Below are 18,799 nucleotides of genomic sequence, written 5' to 3' on the forward strand. Positions count from 1 at the left end.
TACTAACACACAGTTCATCCAGCTCAAAAATAAAAGTAATGAAAGAAACAAAGCCTTTAATTATAAAGTGAAATACAACTAAAACCAGCAACCACTGGAATCAATACGTAGTAAACTCAATAGATTTCACAAAAAAAAAAAAAAGCAATTCCCTACATTGAAAAAAAAATTCTTCTCAAAGAAAGGTCACAGAATTTTAAAGAAAGCTGAGAACATTATTTTAACACTCTCATTTTACAGATAAGGAAACAGAAATCCAGAAAGGTTTCAAATGTTTTGCCCACTGTGGTGAAATTTTGATGGAAAAGGTGCTCCTTCAGTTCCCAAAGAATGCCGCTAACAGGTCGTCGTCTTCTCCTGTCTCTCACAAACAGGAGTCGTGGGTCATCAGAACTTTGTCCTGGAGGATCTTCCAGGTGTATCACCCTACAGCAATGGTTCTCAAACCAGTAGCATCACATGGGGACCTCTTAAAAATGAGAATTCTTGGGCCATACCCCAGCACTGTATGTTAACAAGCTCCAGTGGACTCTGATGCACGCCAAGTTTGAGAACCACTGCCCTTCCCAGTTCAGACAAAAGGCATTCCTTGAGAAAATCCCATAGCAGCTACACATCATCTCTCGGATGATGTAAAACTCACCTCATCAAATGACTTGTGGGGACGGATAACCATCTGGGATTCATACGATCTGACCCTTACAAATTCTGGAGACTCTGGAACACTAGGGTGCTCCACAGCACTGGTAAGGAGAAAAGTTAAGGAAACTCAGTAATGTTTACATACAAAACAGCGTAAGAGCTAAAGTTAAGAGGAAAATCTAAAAAGCTGGCTCTAATTTTTAAAATAAAACAAAACAGAGAGTCACCAAGATGAATGAATACAAATTAAGTTCTAAAAACAAAGTGAGTTTCCTTGGTGATTCCTAGGCTTTGTAACCTTTGTGCTGAAGAAAAAAGCACTTATTTTTCTAATTATCAATATTAAGGTTAAAGAAATGGTTTAATGAAAAGTTTACATCCCTTCTATCTTCCTAGACTGTCACCAGTCAAAGCCCACTCGTGTTCTAGCTGGGATGGATGGGGTCCTAGCAGCGCCCCTATTAACAACAAGACCATGCAAACTCCCACCAGACATCTATGAAGGACACAGCTAAAGGGTCTCAGGAGGAGCCACAAGTAACCACACATACCGTGACACCAACACCATCACGTTGTTTTCCTGATCCACGCTATACCGTCGAACATAAACATAATCCCGGGAATACATTGGATACTAAAGGAAAGAATAGGCAGAATTAGTGTTCTGCCTCACATGGATGTGATAAAAGTAAAAACAGTAACGAAAATACTCACAGGAAAATGGGTTACCCAGTGAAGAACCTCAGAACCACTAACCACATCCCTCTCAATCACTTCCAGCTTGATTACCAGGGCATCCCACTTTTTTCTATACTCTGTATCCAGCTGTAGAAAGAGAAGAGACTGTCAAGACCTAAGAAATTCAAAACAAAGCTGCAGAAGACTTCTCCAGATGCTTGGACCTCTGACCCAAGGATCTTATTCTGAAATGGAAACCTGACCTAAAAGTGGCAAAGTATGAAAAACACAGCTGTGTTTATTTTAGACAAGTCTTTCAAAATCCTTTCTTATAGGCCAATAGCATTATCTTGAAAGTGAATCTTACTAAAGAAAGGCAAAGCACAGGGGCGCCTGGGGGGCTCAGTCAGTTAAGGAACCAACTCTTGATTTTGGCTCAGGTCATGATCTCATAGTTCATGGGGTAGAGCCCCACGTTAGGCTCTGCACTGACTGCATGGAGCCTATTTCGGATCCTCTCTCTGCCCCTCCCCGCTCGCTCTCTCTCTCAAAAATAAGTATTTTTTTAAAAAGGCAAAGCAAAGGAAAATATAAGAAAAAACTATTGTGATAGACATGTTTAGGGAAAATTTAATAGGTAATGACATACAAATGTACAAGGGTAAAACAAATTTTTAAAGATTTAAACAGACAAAAAGCCCAAAAGTATGAGCAACACTTCACAAAAAGAAATGCAGGCAGCGTATGTTTAAATTTCTAGCATCAGGGGCGCCTGGGTGGCTCAGTCGGTTGGGCGTCCGACTTCGGCTCAGGTCACGATCTCGCCGTCCGTGGGTTCAGGCCCCGCGTCAGGCTCTGGGCTGATGGCTCGGAGCCTGGAGCCTGCTTCCGATTCTGTGTCTCCCTCTCTCTCTGCCCCTCCCCCGTTCATGCTCTGTCTCTCTCTGTCTCAAAAATAAATAAACGTTAAAAAAAAAAAAAATTTAAATTTCTAGCATCACTTGTAACCAGGGAATTTCAAAATAAGACATATCATACACATCCAAACTCAACAAAAATTCCATATAAATTAACAAAATTCAGTGTTTGGGGGGAAGTGTGCACTTGCATATTATTAGTGAGTGTCATAATCATTAATTAGCTACTGAAAGCCTGATAAAACAGTGAAAAATCCAAGAAGGAAAAAAAAATTTTTATACAACTCTAGGTGATCCCACCTCCCCTTTTCGTACATTTCCACCCAAGGAAGAAAGGAGTCTTTGAATACTCTTCATCTTTACTAATTAAATAGCTTCACTGTGGCAATATTCCACATTACTAAATCCTGATTGGATCTGCACTCAAGAGGAAAATGCTGTAAAGAACATTGTCGGGTCAATAGATAAAAACTGGAATACAAACAAGAGTAGAAGAGCTGCAAAAAAAAAAAAAAAAAAAAAAAAAAGAGTATAAGAGCTGCATCAATGTTAAATTTAGAGACTTTCATAATGGCACCACAGTTAGGAGACTATGTCTAGTTTTAGGAAATACACACTGAAGGATTTTGGAATAAAGGGACACGTATGTAACTTACCCTTAAATTGTTTAGGAAAAAATAACCGTAACACCTTATAAAATACTAAAAACATTCAATTACATTCCTCTAATTGATCTTCCCAACAGCCCTGTAAGAGGATAGAATCAGTCTCATCCCCTTGGACAAAGAGTAAGTCCAATGTGTACCTAGATGCTATTTGACAGGAGAAGAAGGATACAAAGATAGATGTACTGAAGCCAATGTCTTCAGAGTTAAAGAAATTATTCATGTGGACAGTTTGCAGTGGATTTCCAGGCTTAGAAGCTCCAAATCTGGGAAGAAAAATTTACTCACCTGAACGTTGAAGAACTGCCGGGGTGTCACATCTGTGTAGGTTCCAAAAACTAGAATGACATAACAAAGAATAAGGGATTAATGCCACATCCCCATCACTTGCCTTATTCCTATCACTTAACTGCATTCCAATTATAGAGTACAGACAGATCTTAAAGGCAGATTCAGGAGCACCTGGGTGGCTCAGTCAGGCGACTCGTAATTTCAGCTCAGGTCATGACTCCAGGGTTCCTGAGATGGAGCCCCACATGGGGCTCTGTGCTGACACAGCGGAGCCTGCTTGGGATTCTCTCACTCCCTCTCTGCCCCCCCCCCAATAAATAAACATCAACAACAAAAAAACATTTGCTATAGAAACATAAAAGGCAGATTCAAAAACTAGATTATCCTATTGGGACAGCAAAGACAGACAAAGACAACCTACAGCAAAGTATAGCAATGAAGACACTGAGATACTTGTCATCTGGGGGAGGCAAAACAAAAACAAGAAACCATGGTAAATTTTCTGATCAAGAATCAGAAAAGAACAGTTTAGAGAGGATGAGGAACAAAAGTCCTGCACACCTGGGCAACCATGGAACACACAAGGCAGCCAAGCTGGGCTCACCTCTGTACTGGTAAAGGTGAGTGCCTGTAATAGGGCGCCGCCACAGCTTAAAGTGTTTCTTATCCATCACCATTTCCCATGGCTGCTCTTTGCCCCCTAAATCTTCATTCCCTTCTGTCTGGGATTTTGGTTCTGAAGGGTGGCGTTCAACTCCAGAGCGCTGAAACACATGTGACATTTCCTCCAACCGCTTCATCTCATCAATGGATCTGCAAAGAAAAACAAAAGGAATGGTGCAGGTGGTTGTAATTAACCTGTGAAATGAAACGTCCACACAATGACTTGCATAAGAAAGGTGTGGGTTTAAAGCAGTATAAAATGAATAAAAACCTGACTTCCTGAGTTTGAATCCCAGTCCAACATTCATTCACCAAAACATTAAATTACTTGACCAGTCTGTATTCTTAATCTGTAAAATGGGGATAATAACAGCACCTACCTCAAAGGGTTGATTATAAAAACTTATATAATTACATATTTTTCCTCCTCTTTTAAAAATATAATTCACATTCCAGAAGAATCATTTTATAGCGTATAATACAATGTTTTTTAGTATAGTCACAAGGTTGTGTAACCATTACCATTAATTCCAAAACATTTTCAACATCCCCCCAAAAAACTATACCCATTGGCAGTCACTCACTCCCATAACCTCTCACAACCACAAATCTATTTTCCATCTCTATGAACTTGTCTATTTTGGACAATTAATATAAATACTATACAATATATAGTCCCTTGTGTCTTGCTTTTTCCACTCAGCATATTTTCTTATGAATTTTTTAATGTTTATTTTTGACAGAGAGAGAGGGAGAGAAAGGGAGGGAGGGGCAGAGAGAGAGGGGAAACACAGAATCTGAAGCAGGCTCCAGACTCTGAGCTGTCAGCATGGAGCCCGATGTGGGGCTCAAACCCACAAACCACGAGATCATGACCTGAGTAAGCTCAAGTAGGATGCTTAACCGACTGAGCCACCCAGGCGCCCCTCCACTCAGCATAATTTCAAGGTTCATTCATGGTGTACTTTGTTCCCCTCTTTTTTGGCTGAATACTTCTATTTCATTGAATGATACATCACATTTTGTTTATCCATTCATCAGGTGATGGGCACTTAAGTTTCTACTTTTTGGCTGTTATAAATAATAATGCTATAAACAGTTGTGTACAAGTTTTCATGTAGACACAGTTCTACACAGCTTTCAGTTCTCCTGGGTAGATTCCTAGGATCGAATTTGCTGGGTCATGGCAACTCTATGTTTAACCTTTTGAGAAACTGCCCAATTATTTTCCAAAGCAGCTGCACCATTTTTATATTCATACCAACAATGTATGAGGGTTCCAACTGCTTCACATCCTTGCCAACACTTGTTATTGTCTATCTTCATGGTTCTAGCAATCCTAGTGGGTGTGAGAAGCATATCTCATTATGGTCTTTGATTTATATTTCCCCAGGGCCTAATGATGGATGCTAAGCATATTTTCAAGTGCTTATTGGCCATTTGCGTATCTTCTTTGGAGAAACAGCTATGGAACTCTTCACCTATTTTTAAATGTTTGAGAGAAAGAGCACATATGCACCGCATGTGGGGGCGGGGCAGAGAGAGAGAGAGAGAGAAAGAGAAAGAAAGAGAGAGTGTGTCCCAAGCAGGCTCCGTACTGTCAGCCCAAAGCCCTACATAGGACTTGATCTCAGGAACCCTGGGATCATGACGTGACCCGAAATCAAGAGTTGGACATTTGGGGGCACCTGGGTGACTCAGTTGGTTAAGTGTCTGACTTTGGCTCAGGTCATGATCTCATAGTTCCTGAGTTCAAGGCTGCTTCGGGCTCTGTGGCTGACAGCTCAGAGCTGGAGCTTGCTTCAGATTCCATGTCTCCCTCCCCCACTCGCACTCGGTCTCTCAAAAATAAACGTTAAAAAAAAAAAAAAAAGTCAGACACTTAACCAACTGAGCCACCCAGGCGCCCCTTTGCCTATTTTTAAACTGTTATTTTATTGCATTTTTTTATTGTTGAAATGTAAGAGTTCTTCTATATACTCTCAGTAACAGTCCCTTATCAGATATAATTTCTATTTTGTCCATTGCTTTGGGTTATCTTTTCAGTTTTTTGATAGTGACCTTTGATGCACAAAAGTTTTTAATTTTGATGAAATCCAATTCACCTATTTTTTTCTTTAATTGCCTGTGTTTTTGGAGTTACAGTTAAGAAACCATCACTGCCTAATCCAAAGTCATAAGGACTCATGCCTATATTTTCCTCTAAGAGTTTTAGTATTTTTTTTTAATTTTTTTTTTTTTAACGTTTATTTATTTTTGAGACAGAGAGAGACAGAGCATGAACGGGGGAGGGGCAGAGAGAGAGGGAGACACAGAATCGGAAGCAGGCTCCAGGCTCTGAGCCATCAGCCCAGAGCCCGACGCGGGGCTCGAACTCACGGTCCGTGAGATTGTGACCTGAGCCGAAGTCGGACGCCCAACCGACTGAGCCACCCAGGCGCCCCAAGAGTTTTAGTATTAAAAAAAAAGTTTTAGTATTAGTTTACACTTTGATCCATTTTGAGTTAATTTTTGTGTATGGTATGAGGCAGGGGGTCTAAATTCATTATTTAGAATGTGCCTCTCCAGTTGTCCCAGACCCATTTGAAGACTATTCTTTGCCCACTGAATTGTCTGGAACTTTTTTTGAAAATCAACTGGCCATAAATATAAGGGTTTATTTCTAAAACTCTCCATTTTATTCCAACAATTTATTTATCCATCCTTATGCCAGTACCATATATGTTTTTAAATATTTATTTATTTAAGAGAGAGGGTAAGTGGGTTTGAGGCAAAGGGAAAAGGAGAGTGAGAGAATCCCAAGTGGCTCCACACTCAGTGTGGAGCCCAACACGGCGCTCATTCCCACAACTGTGAGATGATGATCTGAGCTGAAATCAAGAGTCCAATGTTTTGTTTTGTTTTAATTTTTTTTAATTAAATAATATAAATAAAATAAAATAAAATATAAATAAAATAAATATTCATTTTTGAGAGACGGAGACAGAGTGCGAGTGGGGGAGGAGCAGAGAGAGTGGGAGAATCCGAAGCGGGCTCCAGACTCTGAGCTGTCAGCACAGGGCCCGACGCGGGGTTCAAACTCACAAACCGTGAGATCCTGACCTGAGCCGAAGTCGGACACTTAACCGACTGAGCCACCCAGGCGCCCCGAGAGTCCAATGTTTAACTGACTAAGCCACCCAAGCACCCCCCATATCATCTTAATTACTATAGCTTGGTAATAAGTTTTCAAATCAGGAAGAGAGAGTCCTCCAACTTTGTCCTCCTTTTTCAAAACTGTTTTGACCATTCTGGGTTTTTTCATTTCCATATGAGTATCAGGATCAGCTTGTCAAATTGCACAAAATAGTGTACTAATTAAGACTTTGATAAGGATTGTATTGAATTTATAGATCAGTTTGACTAGTATTGCTATCTTCACAATCATCTTCCAATCCATGAACACAGCTTATCTGCCCATTTATATGTTTTAAAATTTCTTGCAATGATCTTTTGCAGTTAAAAAAAAAAAAAATGTTGTTGAACAGTACCATGTTGAACAGAAGTGGTGAGAGCAGACATACTTGTCTTATTCCTGATCTTAAGAGAAAACCTTTCAGTCCCTCACCATTAAACTATGCTGCTAGCTATGTCTTTTGTAGATGCCCTTAATCAAGTTGAGGAAGTTTCCTTCTATTCCTAGTTGTTGAATGATTTTTTATCATGAGAGGAGGTTGGACTATCAAAATGCTTTTCTGCCTGTACTGAGATGATCATGTGGTTTTTTAGCCTTTATTAATGCGGTGTATTAAACTGATTTTTATTTGATGAACTAACCTTACTTTCCTGGAATAAAACCCACTACTTCATGTCCCTTTTTATATGTTGTTGGATTCAGTTTGTTAGTATTTTGTTCAGAACTACATGAAGCTTTAAAACATCCAAGATAATACCATATAACCTTCTATGTTTCATTATATATTATTTAGGAACATATGCCTATGTATAAAGACACAGATGGGAATGAAATACAACAAACTGAGATAGATAATCTGGGGGACAGGGGAGATTTCAACTGGACAAGAGTACAGAGAAGTCGTTAATGGTATCTTATTTTATTTCTTAAATATAACTGTATTTGTAACATTCATGTTAAAGTCTTTTTATACATCTGAAACATTTTATAATAGTTTTTAAAACATGGCTTGGGGCGCCTGGGTGGCGCAGTCGGTTAAGCGTCCGACTTCAGCCAGGTCACGATCTCACGGTCCGTGAGTTCGAGCCCCGCGTCGGGCTCTGGGCTGATGGCTCGGAGCCTGGAGCCTGTTTCCGATTCTGTGTCTCCCTCTCTCTCTGTCCCTCCCCCGTTCATGCTCTGTCTCTCTCTGTCCCAAAAATAAAATAAACGTTGAAAAAAAAAAACATGGCTTATATTTTCGCCTTAATGTTTAAATAGCCCATGGAAAGAAAGAATGCTGGCTGTCTGCATCATATACAACTCTTCTGTTATTCAAGACTGAAGAAGACATCAACTACTGATAGACTGTCTGAAATGCCCACTCTTCTTCAACCTTCAAAAAAACACACAGTTCAAGGTCAACTTCCAGGCAGAGTAACCATATTCTTTTACTTTTATTCCTCTACAGCCATATATCATATTATAATTAATCTATCTTTATACATGCCTCTTTACTAAACTATGAATTCCCTAATGTCCCCAAATCAGTCTTTCATGTCTGTATTCCCAGCATCTAGAAGTACCTAGTAAACATCAAAGACTCCAATGTTTACTGAATAAATGGAGTATATATGAAAGCAGGCCTCAATGATTCAAATTCTTATTAAAAGATTATATTAACACATTACTTTAAAAGCCAAAAATTCAAAGTTATACTAGTGGCCCAAGATTAAAAGTTTAGAGCAACCCAAAGTGATGGTGACTGTAAAGACCTGTGTTCCAGTCCTCACTCTGCCAACTATGTGATCTTATGCCAAGTCATTTTACCTGTAAATCCCTCCCTTTTTCTACCTGTAATGTTAGGACATTATTTCTTGAAGATTTCTATTAGCTCTAAAATTCCGTTTCTCTGAATTTTAAACTTTGGGCTTCGATGAGAATCCCAAAATAGGTGGGATATAGCCCTCTTTCAAGCCCTAGCAGTTGAAGTACAGCACCTAACTTAAAGGAGGTTAATTAGAGACTTCTGGTAGAGGATGTGAATCTTGAGGAAATAATACAAGGCATGGGATCTTTTGGAGATTATTCTCAGTGATCTTGAAGAAGTTGAGAGTCTAGCAGTGCAACCAACCTAGGGGAAACAAAATCAGCACTAGTACCCTAAGGAGATTGATTATTCCTATGGCAAGTCTTGGCTGTTCTCTTGGCCAACCTGTACTCTGGTCTTCTTGTCAATGCCCTGAGTGACCTAACATCTTTCTGATTAATCCCTTTGGCTTAAGTTAACCAATATCACCACTGTTTGCAACCAAGAACCCTAGCCAGTACAATTTATACTGATGTTCTGATGAAAAAAGTTTAACCATTTTTAAAAAGTTTTAATTTGAATTAAAAATTGCAAAACAGGATTCACTGCTACCACTACAAACACATATAGAAATAGGAAAGGAACTTTATACAGTAAGATCTTTCAGAGAAAAAAGCAAAAGCAAAACCAGAACCAGACTGGCTCAGAGAACAATTCAGGCATCACACAGCACCAATTATGACACTTTTAGGACTAGTAAAGCATTCTTCAGTAAAAATTAAGCACCACCCTTGAATGTCATTCTTATCACATATCGAAGAAGGGGAGGAATGTCTTATTAAAACTTCATCAGAGGCTCATAAAATTACATAGTAAGGTTTTAAGAAAATTATATGACTATAGGCAATACTTTTAATGGCCTTCTAAGGTGGTACAGAGCTTCTGACCCATTGCTTTATCAACCTCTCTTATATAATTAAAGGCCACTAGGTGACCTTGATTAAAATTATGAGACCAAGTCCCCAGAGGGGGAGAGAAAGGTCTTGTGAAGGCCTGACATTCATACTTGAAATAGCACAATCTGAATGCTGGCACAAGACTGCGACATGAAAATGCAAATGATTCTTGTCCACAGATTCAACAATATGTGAAGGGTCTCAACTTCTTCTTTTTTTTTTTTTAAATGTTTATTTATTTTTGAGAGAGAGGCAGAATGCAAGCAGAGGGAAGGGCAGAGAGAGAGGAAGACACAGAATCAGAAGCAGGCTACAGGCTCTGAGCCAGAGCTCGATGTGGGGCCCAAACCCACAAACTGTGAGATCATGACCTGAGCCGAAGTCGGTCGCTTAACGGACTGAGACACCTAGGCGCCCCCGAAGGGTCTCAACTTCTAAATGCTGACATGACAGACATCATTAGCAGCACACAGGTGTTCAAAGTCAGTCACTATCCTGTATGTGGAGGAAGGAAAACCTCTCACCATACATCTCTTTAGCCTGCTGTGCCAAATCCTGTTTGGACAGGGTGAGTGTCTAAACCTTGTTATCTAAGAGACTTAAACAGGTAATAAGAAGAAAGGACAAAAGAGATTATTCCCAAAATAGTAACAGAACCAGCAGATTAGTAAAAGGATTAAGAAAAAGACAGCCAATGCTTACCTTTCTCCAAAACTAAAGTGATTTCAATATGGATTGAGAGGTATAGAAAGAAAATGAAGACATAAAACTATTAAAACAGAGTAATAAGTATAACCAGGTTCGGCCATGTTAAGTCCTGCCCCAGTATAGAGTTTGATATAAGGGCCCAAAATGATTCAAATAAAGCCATCCCGAAATTAGTAATTTCAGTAACACAACTGCCTCAATTCACATAATCCCTTCCTTAAATTACAAATTACGGTCAAAGTTAGAAACTTTCAAGTACAACTGTTACGAGACAACACATCTACAAATAACAAAACATCAGCTAGCTCACTGCAATTCTGGGCCAACTGGTTAACGGGAAAATAATGAAGACAATGTAAAAAATTTCAAGTCAGGTTTAATGTAGTCCTGATGATCTAAGAAGGGTATGCCAGCAAAAAATCTTCAAGTGACAGTGGCAAAAAAGATGAAGGACCTTTTGTTGGTCATTTATCTAATTAATAATACACCAAAAAGTTACAATTATTCTAAATGACCTGAGATAAAAGCGGGAAACTAAACAATTTCTTTATGAAATTTTACTGGTACTTATTTACTCAAATTTCTGGAGCAATGGACTGTAACTTTTTTAACAGGAGGAGGGGTTAATAGAACATTTTCCCCTAGCCTTTCATATTTCTTAACTTCCTTCCTCCTTTTGTTCTTGTAATTTTTTTTTTAATGTTCCAAAGCAATAAAAAATTACTACTGTATTTTTCCATAAGATCTGTCCTGGGCTCACAGAATGCCAGCTAGTACCAAAAACAATGATTGAAAGTTATTTTGTTTGATTTGTTTAATTGAAGCCACTGGGTAAGAATACTAGACCAAGCATTAAAAGACCTGATTTCTACACCTGGTGCCCATCAGTGCGTCAGAGTCACTTTGTACACGTTACTCCATTTCTCAAATTTTCTTGCTGTTGCTAAATAAATGAGATTCTATTTGTTAAGATGTTCTCAAGCATAGAAGAATTGAAAGCCAGGTTATTCCTTTTCATTCTGAACGGAGACTCAAGTAACATAAGAAAAAACACATGCCACGTTTAAAGCATACATTCAAAGAGTACCAGCACAAGTTGGTACAAAAACAGCACAGAAGAACCAAATGCTGTGATTTAGGGGCCATGGGACAATCATGCTCTTCTTTCATTAACAATGAAAAAAATGCACTTGTCCTGAGGCACATTCAACCGCGCTCCATTATGGAAGCCACCCAAAATCATTTCACTAGAACAAAGAAAATCTAAGATGTTCCAAACTAGCTATAAGAACCTCAGCAGTGCCTCCTTTAAAGCAAATAAAATACTTAAACGACAAACAAAAAATGTTAACCTGAACCCAGAATATTTTATTAAATAAAATATATGACAAGATATTAGAAATATAAGAAACCTATAGAACCACCGTACAATCGGCATATAGTTGAACAGCGTTACTATTCGTCTCCCTAGCAAGGTAACAAACATTTTTTTTTTAGTTCTCAAAATGGACACCTTCATCAAATTTTAGGTATATAACTGAATTCAAGCATGAACTAGAAAACAAATTGTTAAACGAAGATCTTTACTACAACAACTCTGGAGAATCAGAAAGGACCTTCAGTGTTCTGACTGGCCTTCATCTAAGCTTATGAAATTCGCGAGTGGGTTAACAGAGGGCAATACCTCTTCAGGAGCTGGATTAGAACCAAGAGTGTTTCAAATGCCCCCGGGTTTCACAGACAGCTCAAAGAGAAGGGAAATGGTACGAATACAGGGCCTGGTCATCAACTGGTCTCTTTCTGCTACAGTGGGTAGTGACTACTGACTCAAATGTTTTACCACATGCATTTTTTATCTTGTTTTCCTCTCTAGCTCCTGCTAATGGCAAGCCTACTAAACAAAGGCCCCAGGACAGATTGTCCATAAAAACACATGAAATAAGCCAAAGAACGTCATCTACCACCCAGGCCCCCAATGCTATTCAATTCCCATCCCAAAACATCTCCCTCTCTTTTGCACCAGGTAGCCCTTTTCTGGTTTTCTTGTCTTTCCTTAATAGATCCAACTGGGAATTTTCCTCTCAAACTTGACTACTGGGGAACATAGGTATTTCATCATCAAAAAGAAAACGAAAATTCAAACAGTTAATTGATAATTTCTTAATACAAAGGTTTTCCTCCCATAAGTCGTTTTATTTCCCATACCTGAGACTGAGAAGTTGCACAAGAATACTAACAGAAACTAGGCAAGCAACCTATCATGCTTTGGTATCTTAACATTTTTGTGAATAAGATTAAGACTTTCAATTGCATTTATATCCTCAGGGTGGATATTTAGTAACTAGTTTTCTATATGTATTATCATAGTAATGCAGGGATCAAAAACCATAGCCTAGGGCCAACCACTTAATTTTGTAAAGATTTACAGGGAAACAAAAATTTAGGGGGTGGAGGGAGAGAGGGGATAGCTGTTAAAAGGAAAATACAGAGGGGCGTCTGCGTGGGTCAGTTGGTTAAGCATCTGGACTCTGATTTCGGCTCAGGTCATTATCTCACGGTTGTGGGCTCTGCGCTGACACTTCGGATCCTGCTTGGGATTCTCTCCCTCTCTCTCCCTTTTTCTCTGTTCCTCTCCCACTTATGCTCTCTCTCAAAATAAATAAACTTAAAAAAAAAGTTTACTAAAAAAAGGAAAATACAAAGATACTGTAAAGCAAGAACTAAATCAAGGCTTCCCATGAAATGAGTTGAAAACTACAAGGATTAAGACTCAGAACCACAGATTAACAAATTCAACCAATGGTACTGCATTTTTCACCCAGAAATTTTGATGATGATGACAGCGTAACTTCAGAGTCTAATGAAACACTATTCCCTAAGTTGTAGTTAGAGCAGCAAAAAACTGACCTAATTTTTGCAGGTTAAAATGGCTGGGCTACTGGTCTGAGAGGCCAAAAGCCTTTCCAGCCTCATAATTCTGTCACAGCAGCAAAAGAGCTCCCCTGGCATTTCTCACGAAATCCCATTTGGAATGCAGTAATTTTGTAAATTGCATATCCTTAGGTCAAATTTGAAACCTGCATTGAATTTGCACCTTTTTGGAAGAATTAAAGATTACGTGAACCAATGGGTTACATGCCTTCAAGACCTAATTTGTTTTTTACAACGTTATTTCTTCGGCGTGATGCTCCCTATTCAAAGTCTTCCCACCTACACCAATCTGCATTTCGTTATTTCTAGCCAGACAAATGAAATTAGCACAGAAAGACAATAAAAAAAAAACATGGTGTGCTAAAACAGGATCAAGTTACTGCATCGTCACTTCAAGTACCACCGGGTAAACCGGACACACTGACCGAAAAGGCAGGCCCCGAGGATCGATGTGCCGATCTCCCAATCTGACCCGCGCCAGCGAACCGGACCGAACGACCTCGTCTCCGGACTCACCTCTGCAACTCCTCCTCCTGGATCCTCTCCTCGTCCCACACGAACGCGCCAGCGAGCGCCGCCATCAAGGCAGAGGCATGGCCAGGGCGGCCGCGCAGCCGGCGCCAGAGGCGGCCGAGAAGGACGCGGCGCGAGGTCTCCGAGTAGAGGCGGCCGTACAGCTGCGCGATCTGCTGCGCGCGCCGCACACGCAGGCCCGTCACGAAGCGGCACTGATTGGCCAGCAGGGCTAGCAGGCCCCCGCCCCGCGCCCCCGCGCGTCCCGCCGCCGCCGCGCCCGCTAGCCAGGCGGCCAGGGCCCGCGGCCTCCGCAGGAACATGCCGCCGACGCGCGCCCCGCCCAGACCCTCTTGCCCCACCCCTCGGCGCCCGCTGCGCGCCCGGAGGCGAACTAGGCCTCCCTCTCAGGGCAAAAAGAACGGGTCCGGGAAGGCGCGGGCGGCCTGCCGCGAGTGCCCCTAGTCGGTCGGCCCCGAGCTCGTCTCACGGTCTAACAGGCTTTTCATCTCTCTCTGCAGTAAACGTTGAGGAAGAGTCCCCTTTGCGGAGAGAGTCGGTCATGGCACAGTCGCGGGGGTGGCCCCGCAACCTCTGCAAGAGGCCTTCCTGGGCTCAGGCCGCGAACGCGGCAGGCCAACAGCCGGTCAGCGTTGCTGGCTCCCTGCTTCCTTGGCGTCCTCAAGCCGGCACCGGGGCCCTGATGTGCAGCGCTCGGGAAGCAGCGAGGTGGGCGGCTCAGTCGCAGCAGCAGGTGAGGTCCCGGGCGTTCGGCGTCCGCCACATGCGCTGCTCGCCTGCAACCTACCCCCTTCGTGGCCACCCGGCTCCTGATTGGGCGCGGTCCGGACTCCTCGGTGCTGATTGGCGCTGCCCAGTGCTCGTCAGCGCTCCTTCCCGCCCCTTCGTGTAGCGCGCCGGGCCCCTAGCTAGCAAGGTAGGTGGCGCGGCGGAGAGCCAGTCAAGGGCGCGTCGGAGAGTGACCCGTAGACCCCGCCGCCGCCGCCATATTCCGACCAAAAGACCCCACCCCGCGGGGGGGCGCGACCAGGTGTCAGTTAGAGTCCTGCGCAGTGCTCAATTGGTTTGAGAGGCGGGGGAGCGTCTCCTGTTTCACTACTTTGAATCTTGGGTGGAATGGGGTCTTGGTATTGCCTCTGCGGGACGCTGGGGGTGTCCAGGTTCGGGTGGGGAGAGGGCGGGACGGTGTAGACTCCTTTGGTGAATGGAGACCTTGCTGAGGCCTAGAAGCAGCTGCCATCAATACCTTCTTCGATCTCTCCGGCTGGCCTCTCCCGGAAGCGCTTTTAATAACCAAAGGTACTGGGATGGTCTCCGAGGGTCGGAGTCGTAGCACTCATCTTCTCTCTGAACCCCACGTCGCTAGAGTGGGCCGATGTGGCATCCTTAGAGCCTAGGACACTTTCCAGAGAGCTACGTGGGCAGGTGGCCTGTCACAGTCTGGAAATTGAAAAACCTTTTGGTAAAAGGGCAGCAGAATGGAGTTACTTGGGACAGATGCCCTAGTTCGCGTAGTAGCTATCCCACTCTCTTTGACTCAAAGATGTTAGCGTGAGAAGGTAAACAGGTCTCCTAAAACCTACTTTGCACCACCCGTGAACACCCTGGCTAAACGATCTCGAAAGCCATCAGATTACTAATCTGTACCCATCTCATTAATACAACTGTTGGATGTCCAGTAGGAAAACCTTACACTAAATTATTTCCTTTTTTTTTTCTTACAGGTAACTTAGGGACGAGAAAATATATGTAAAAGGACGTCTTGCTACAAAAGGGGTTGTGCTCATTCCAAGACCATGCATTTAGAAATTTTACTCTTCCTGTAGCTAGTTGAACCGTTGCAGAGATTAATAAAAAATGTTTCTCTAAAAAGAGAAAAAAAATCAAACTTTACGGGAAGCTGAAGTTTAGATCTATCCTATCCAGACTGTCTGCTTTTACTCCGGGGATTGGTATTGATATTTATTTTCCCCAGAAAGCAGGTAAGGAGAAATGGGTATATAACAGAAAATAGTATTTGAAACTTTGAGTCAGGATTTTCCCAGTGATGGCCAGGAGGGGGCTGTGTGGAGAGAGATTGAACTCTCCTACTGTCTTGCTCCCTTGATTAAAAGCTTAGCACTTCTGCTTTTTTGGTTTTTTTTTTTTTCTTTTTTCTTTTCTGTTTTTGTTTTGTTTATCAAAATGAGTTCTCAAGAACTTCAGCTGAGCCCCTCTAACCCTCAAATCTAGCCATTTTCTCCATCTCTACTGCCTCTTCCTTCAGTACATAAACATAAGTCCATCTTCAAAAAAGCTTTGAGAAAAAGAGACCTTTAACTCATCCTCTTTTCAGATGCCACCTCTCTCCTTCCTTTCACAGCTATGATTTTGTTTTTTAAAAGGATGGCATAAATATGCTTGCTGTCTCCATTTCTGTACCAACTTACCAATTCTTCCACTTTAGAATTTTATAGATCAATTTCTTCTACACCATTCTCTCTTCTACTTTTCTGTTGAGGCCCTAACAGTATTCTCTAGCCTGACCTCCCTTCCAATCCGTTATCAACAAACTTTTTGCTTGTGTATCCCCAGAACAAGTTGAAAAGCTATTCCCTTTGTATACTTTTGTTGGCCCCAAATTCTTCATCATGAGCTTTTCTTGTGTAAGTTAGGTTCTGCCCTTTAGACCTACTAAAACATAAAGTTAAATAGGCCCAGCAATAATTCTTAGCAGGACAGAAGTAGTACATCCAGAATTGGGTATGGACAGGATCAGGGGCACAAGTAAGCTCTACCAGCAGATGACCTAGACATTCGTGTCACTTACCGTTTTTGCACCAATGCCTCTGCCCTCAACTCATACCTATGGTTACATAGGAAGTGAGGTCCCTTTGATCAGCTAACAAGGAAAAAAAGCAAAATTTAATTTGCTGATAGGTCTGAATGGTACGTGGATGCAAGTAGAAAATGAACTGTGTCTGTACTATAGCCCCACCCTGAGGTGATCCTGAAAGACAGTGGCCAGGAAAATTCTCCCAAAGGATAAATCCTCAGTGGTGCACCTGGCCATTAACTTTGTGTGGAAATGTAGCAGTAGTTAAAATATGTATGGACTCACAGCACTGGCAGTTGATTTGGCTGGTTGACTGGGGACCTGGCAGGAGAAAGAAAGATGGACAAAAAGGGGCACCTGGGTGGCACAGTCAGCTGAGCATCCGATCACGATCTCACAGCTCATGAGTTTGAGCCCTGCATCAGGCTATGTGCTGACAGCTCAGAGTCTAGAGCTTGCTTTAGATTCTGTGTCGCCATCTTTCTCTACCCTGCCCCCCCCCCAAACTGGGCTCACTTGCTCTCTCTCAAAAATAAGTGCACATGAAAAAAAAAACAGACAAGAAGGTCTGGGAGAAGGGTACCTGGGTGGTTCAGTCGATTACATGTCCAACTCTTGGTTTTTGTTCAGGTCGTGATCTCACGGTTTTGTGAGTCAAGCCCCGCATTGGGCCCTGCACTGGTAGCATGAAGCCTGCTTGGGATTCTCTGTCTCTGCTCTCTGCCCCTCCCCACTCATGCTGTCTTTGTCTCTGTCAAAAATAAACTAAAAAAAAAACAAAAGGTCTGGGAGAGAGAGGAGTATATAGGTGGACTCTGAGTAGACAAGAAGTGTACAGATGCCCTGCAGAGAGTATCTACCCTGAAAGAGGCCCTAAAGAACAAGTAGGAAGAATAACTTATCAGTTGATGGCCCCCAGATGCTATCAGCCACCTCGGTACCAGCACAATGGGTATGTGAATGGAGCAGCCATGGTAGCAGGAATGGGAGTAATACATGGATCCAAGAACATAGGCTCCACTTGCAAAAGCTGAGGCCACTGCTGAATGCCCAAACTACCAGCAATTAAGCCAATGCTGAGCCCCCCAAATGGCAATATTCCTCAAGGAGAGCAACCAGGCTGGATGACAAGTTGACTGCGTTGGATACTCTCCATCCTGGAAAAGGCAACCATTTATTTGACTGAAATTGCTACATTCTGGGCGTTTGCTTTTTCTGCCTGCAGGGTCTCAGCCAGCACCAGTGTCTTTTGAGTGTTACTGAATGTCTGACCTATTGACATAGGATCCCATATAACGGTGCATCAGACCAAAGGACCCATTCATTGCACAGCAAAGGAGGCATGACCGTGGCATGTGACCATGGGATCCACTGGCCTTATCACATTCTATACCATCCAGATGCCAGCATGAACAGAGAGAAGGAGTGGACTGTAAAGGCATAGCTGAGGTTCCAGCACAGAGATGATACCAACTAAGGATAGGGTACCACCTTCCATGACACCATGTACACTCTGTCAACAGTCAGTATGGTGCTGTGTCCCAATAAGAACAGACAGGTCCAGAAGCAAGTGGTGGAAGTAGGAGTGGCTTCACGTACCATTAAGCCCAGTGATCCCATTGGGTATTTCTCACTGCACCTGTGAACTTTGAGGGTTTTGAGGCCCTGGTTCCCAAAATGGGAGTATTTTCATCAGGGGCTATAACAAAAATCCCATTGAACTTTAACCTTCAGGTGCCACCAGACACTTTGAGCCCCTTATGCCAAGGGACCAGCAGGCAAGGAGCAGGCGTCACCATCCTAGCAGCAGTAATTGACCCTGATTAGCAGGAAGAGCCAGGGCTACAGTTACACAATGGGAGCAAAGAGGAAGATACTTTGTTAGCACCCAGACAGTCCAGCTGGCTGTGTCTTTGTTACCCCATTGCTCAATGTTGAGAGTAAATAGAGAAGTGCAGCAACTATGGCCAGAAAAGAACACGGTGACTAGGCACTCAGCTTAAGTGCTTCCTGAGGGTGAGAAGCATCTAAAATG

The 18,799-nt window shown here is 42.2% G+C and overlaps 1 protein-coding gene and 1 long non-coding RNA gene across 2 annotated transcripts in view; one reads left to right on the plus strand and one right to left on the minus strand.

The window, feature by feature from the left end:
- STARD7 (StAR related lipid transfer domain containing 7) overlaps nt 1–14,703 on the minus strand; it is a 27,264-nt gene extending 12,561 nt beyond the window's left edge. Inside the window, exons 1-6 of the mRNA XM_019446131.2 lie at nt 13,932–14,703; nt 3,798–4,006; nt 3,191–3,240; nt 1,357–1,467; nt 1,194–1,276; nt 644–743 (exon numbers count right to left, since the gene is read on the minus strand). Of these exons, the coding sequence (XP_019301676.1) occupies nt 644–743; nt 1,194–1,276; nt 1,357–1,467; nt 3,191–3,240; nt 3,798–4,006; nt 13,932–14,251 (873 nt within the window). The 5' untranslated portion in view covers nt 14,252–14,703. The remainder of the gene's footprint in view (nt 1–643; nt 744–1,193; nt 1,277–1,356; nt 1,468–3,190; nt 3,241–3,797; nt 4,007–13,931) is intronic.
- LOC109265139 (uncharacterized) lies at nt 14,577–15,865 on the plus strand. The gene is made up of 2 exons (XR_002079049.2): nt 14,577–14,682; nt 15,674–15,865. It is a non-coding gene; the product is annotated as an uncharacterized LOC109265139 (long non-coding RNA).
- Nucleotides 15,866–18,799: the final 2,934 nt, after the last annotated feature.

The sequence above is a fragment of the Panthera pardus genome, unplaced genomic scaffold (genome assembly GCF_024362965.1).
Source record: "Panthera pardus isolate Hobbes unplaced genomic scaffold, ASM2436296v1 HiC_scaffold_26, whole genome shotgun sequence".
NCBI classification, from domain to species: domain Eukaryota; kingdom Metazoa; phylum Chordata; class Mammalia; order Carnivora; family Felidae; genus Panthera; species Panthera pardus.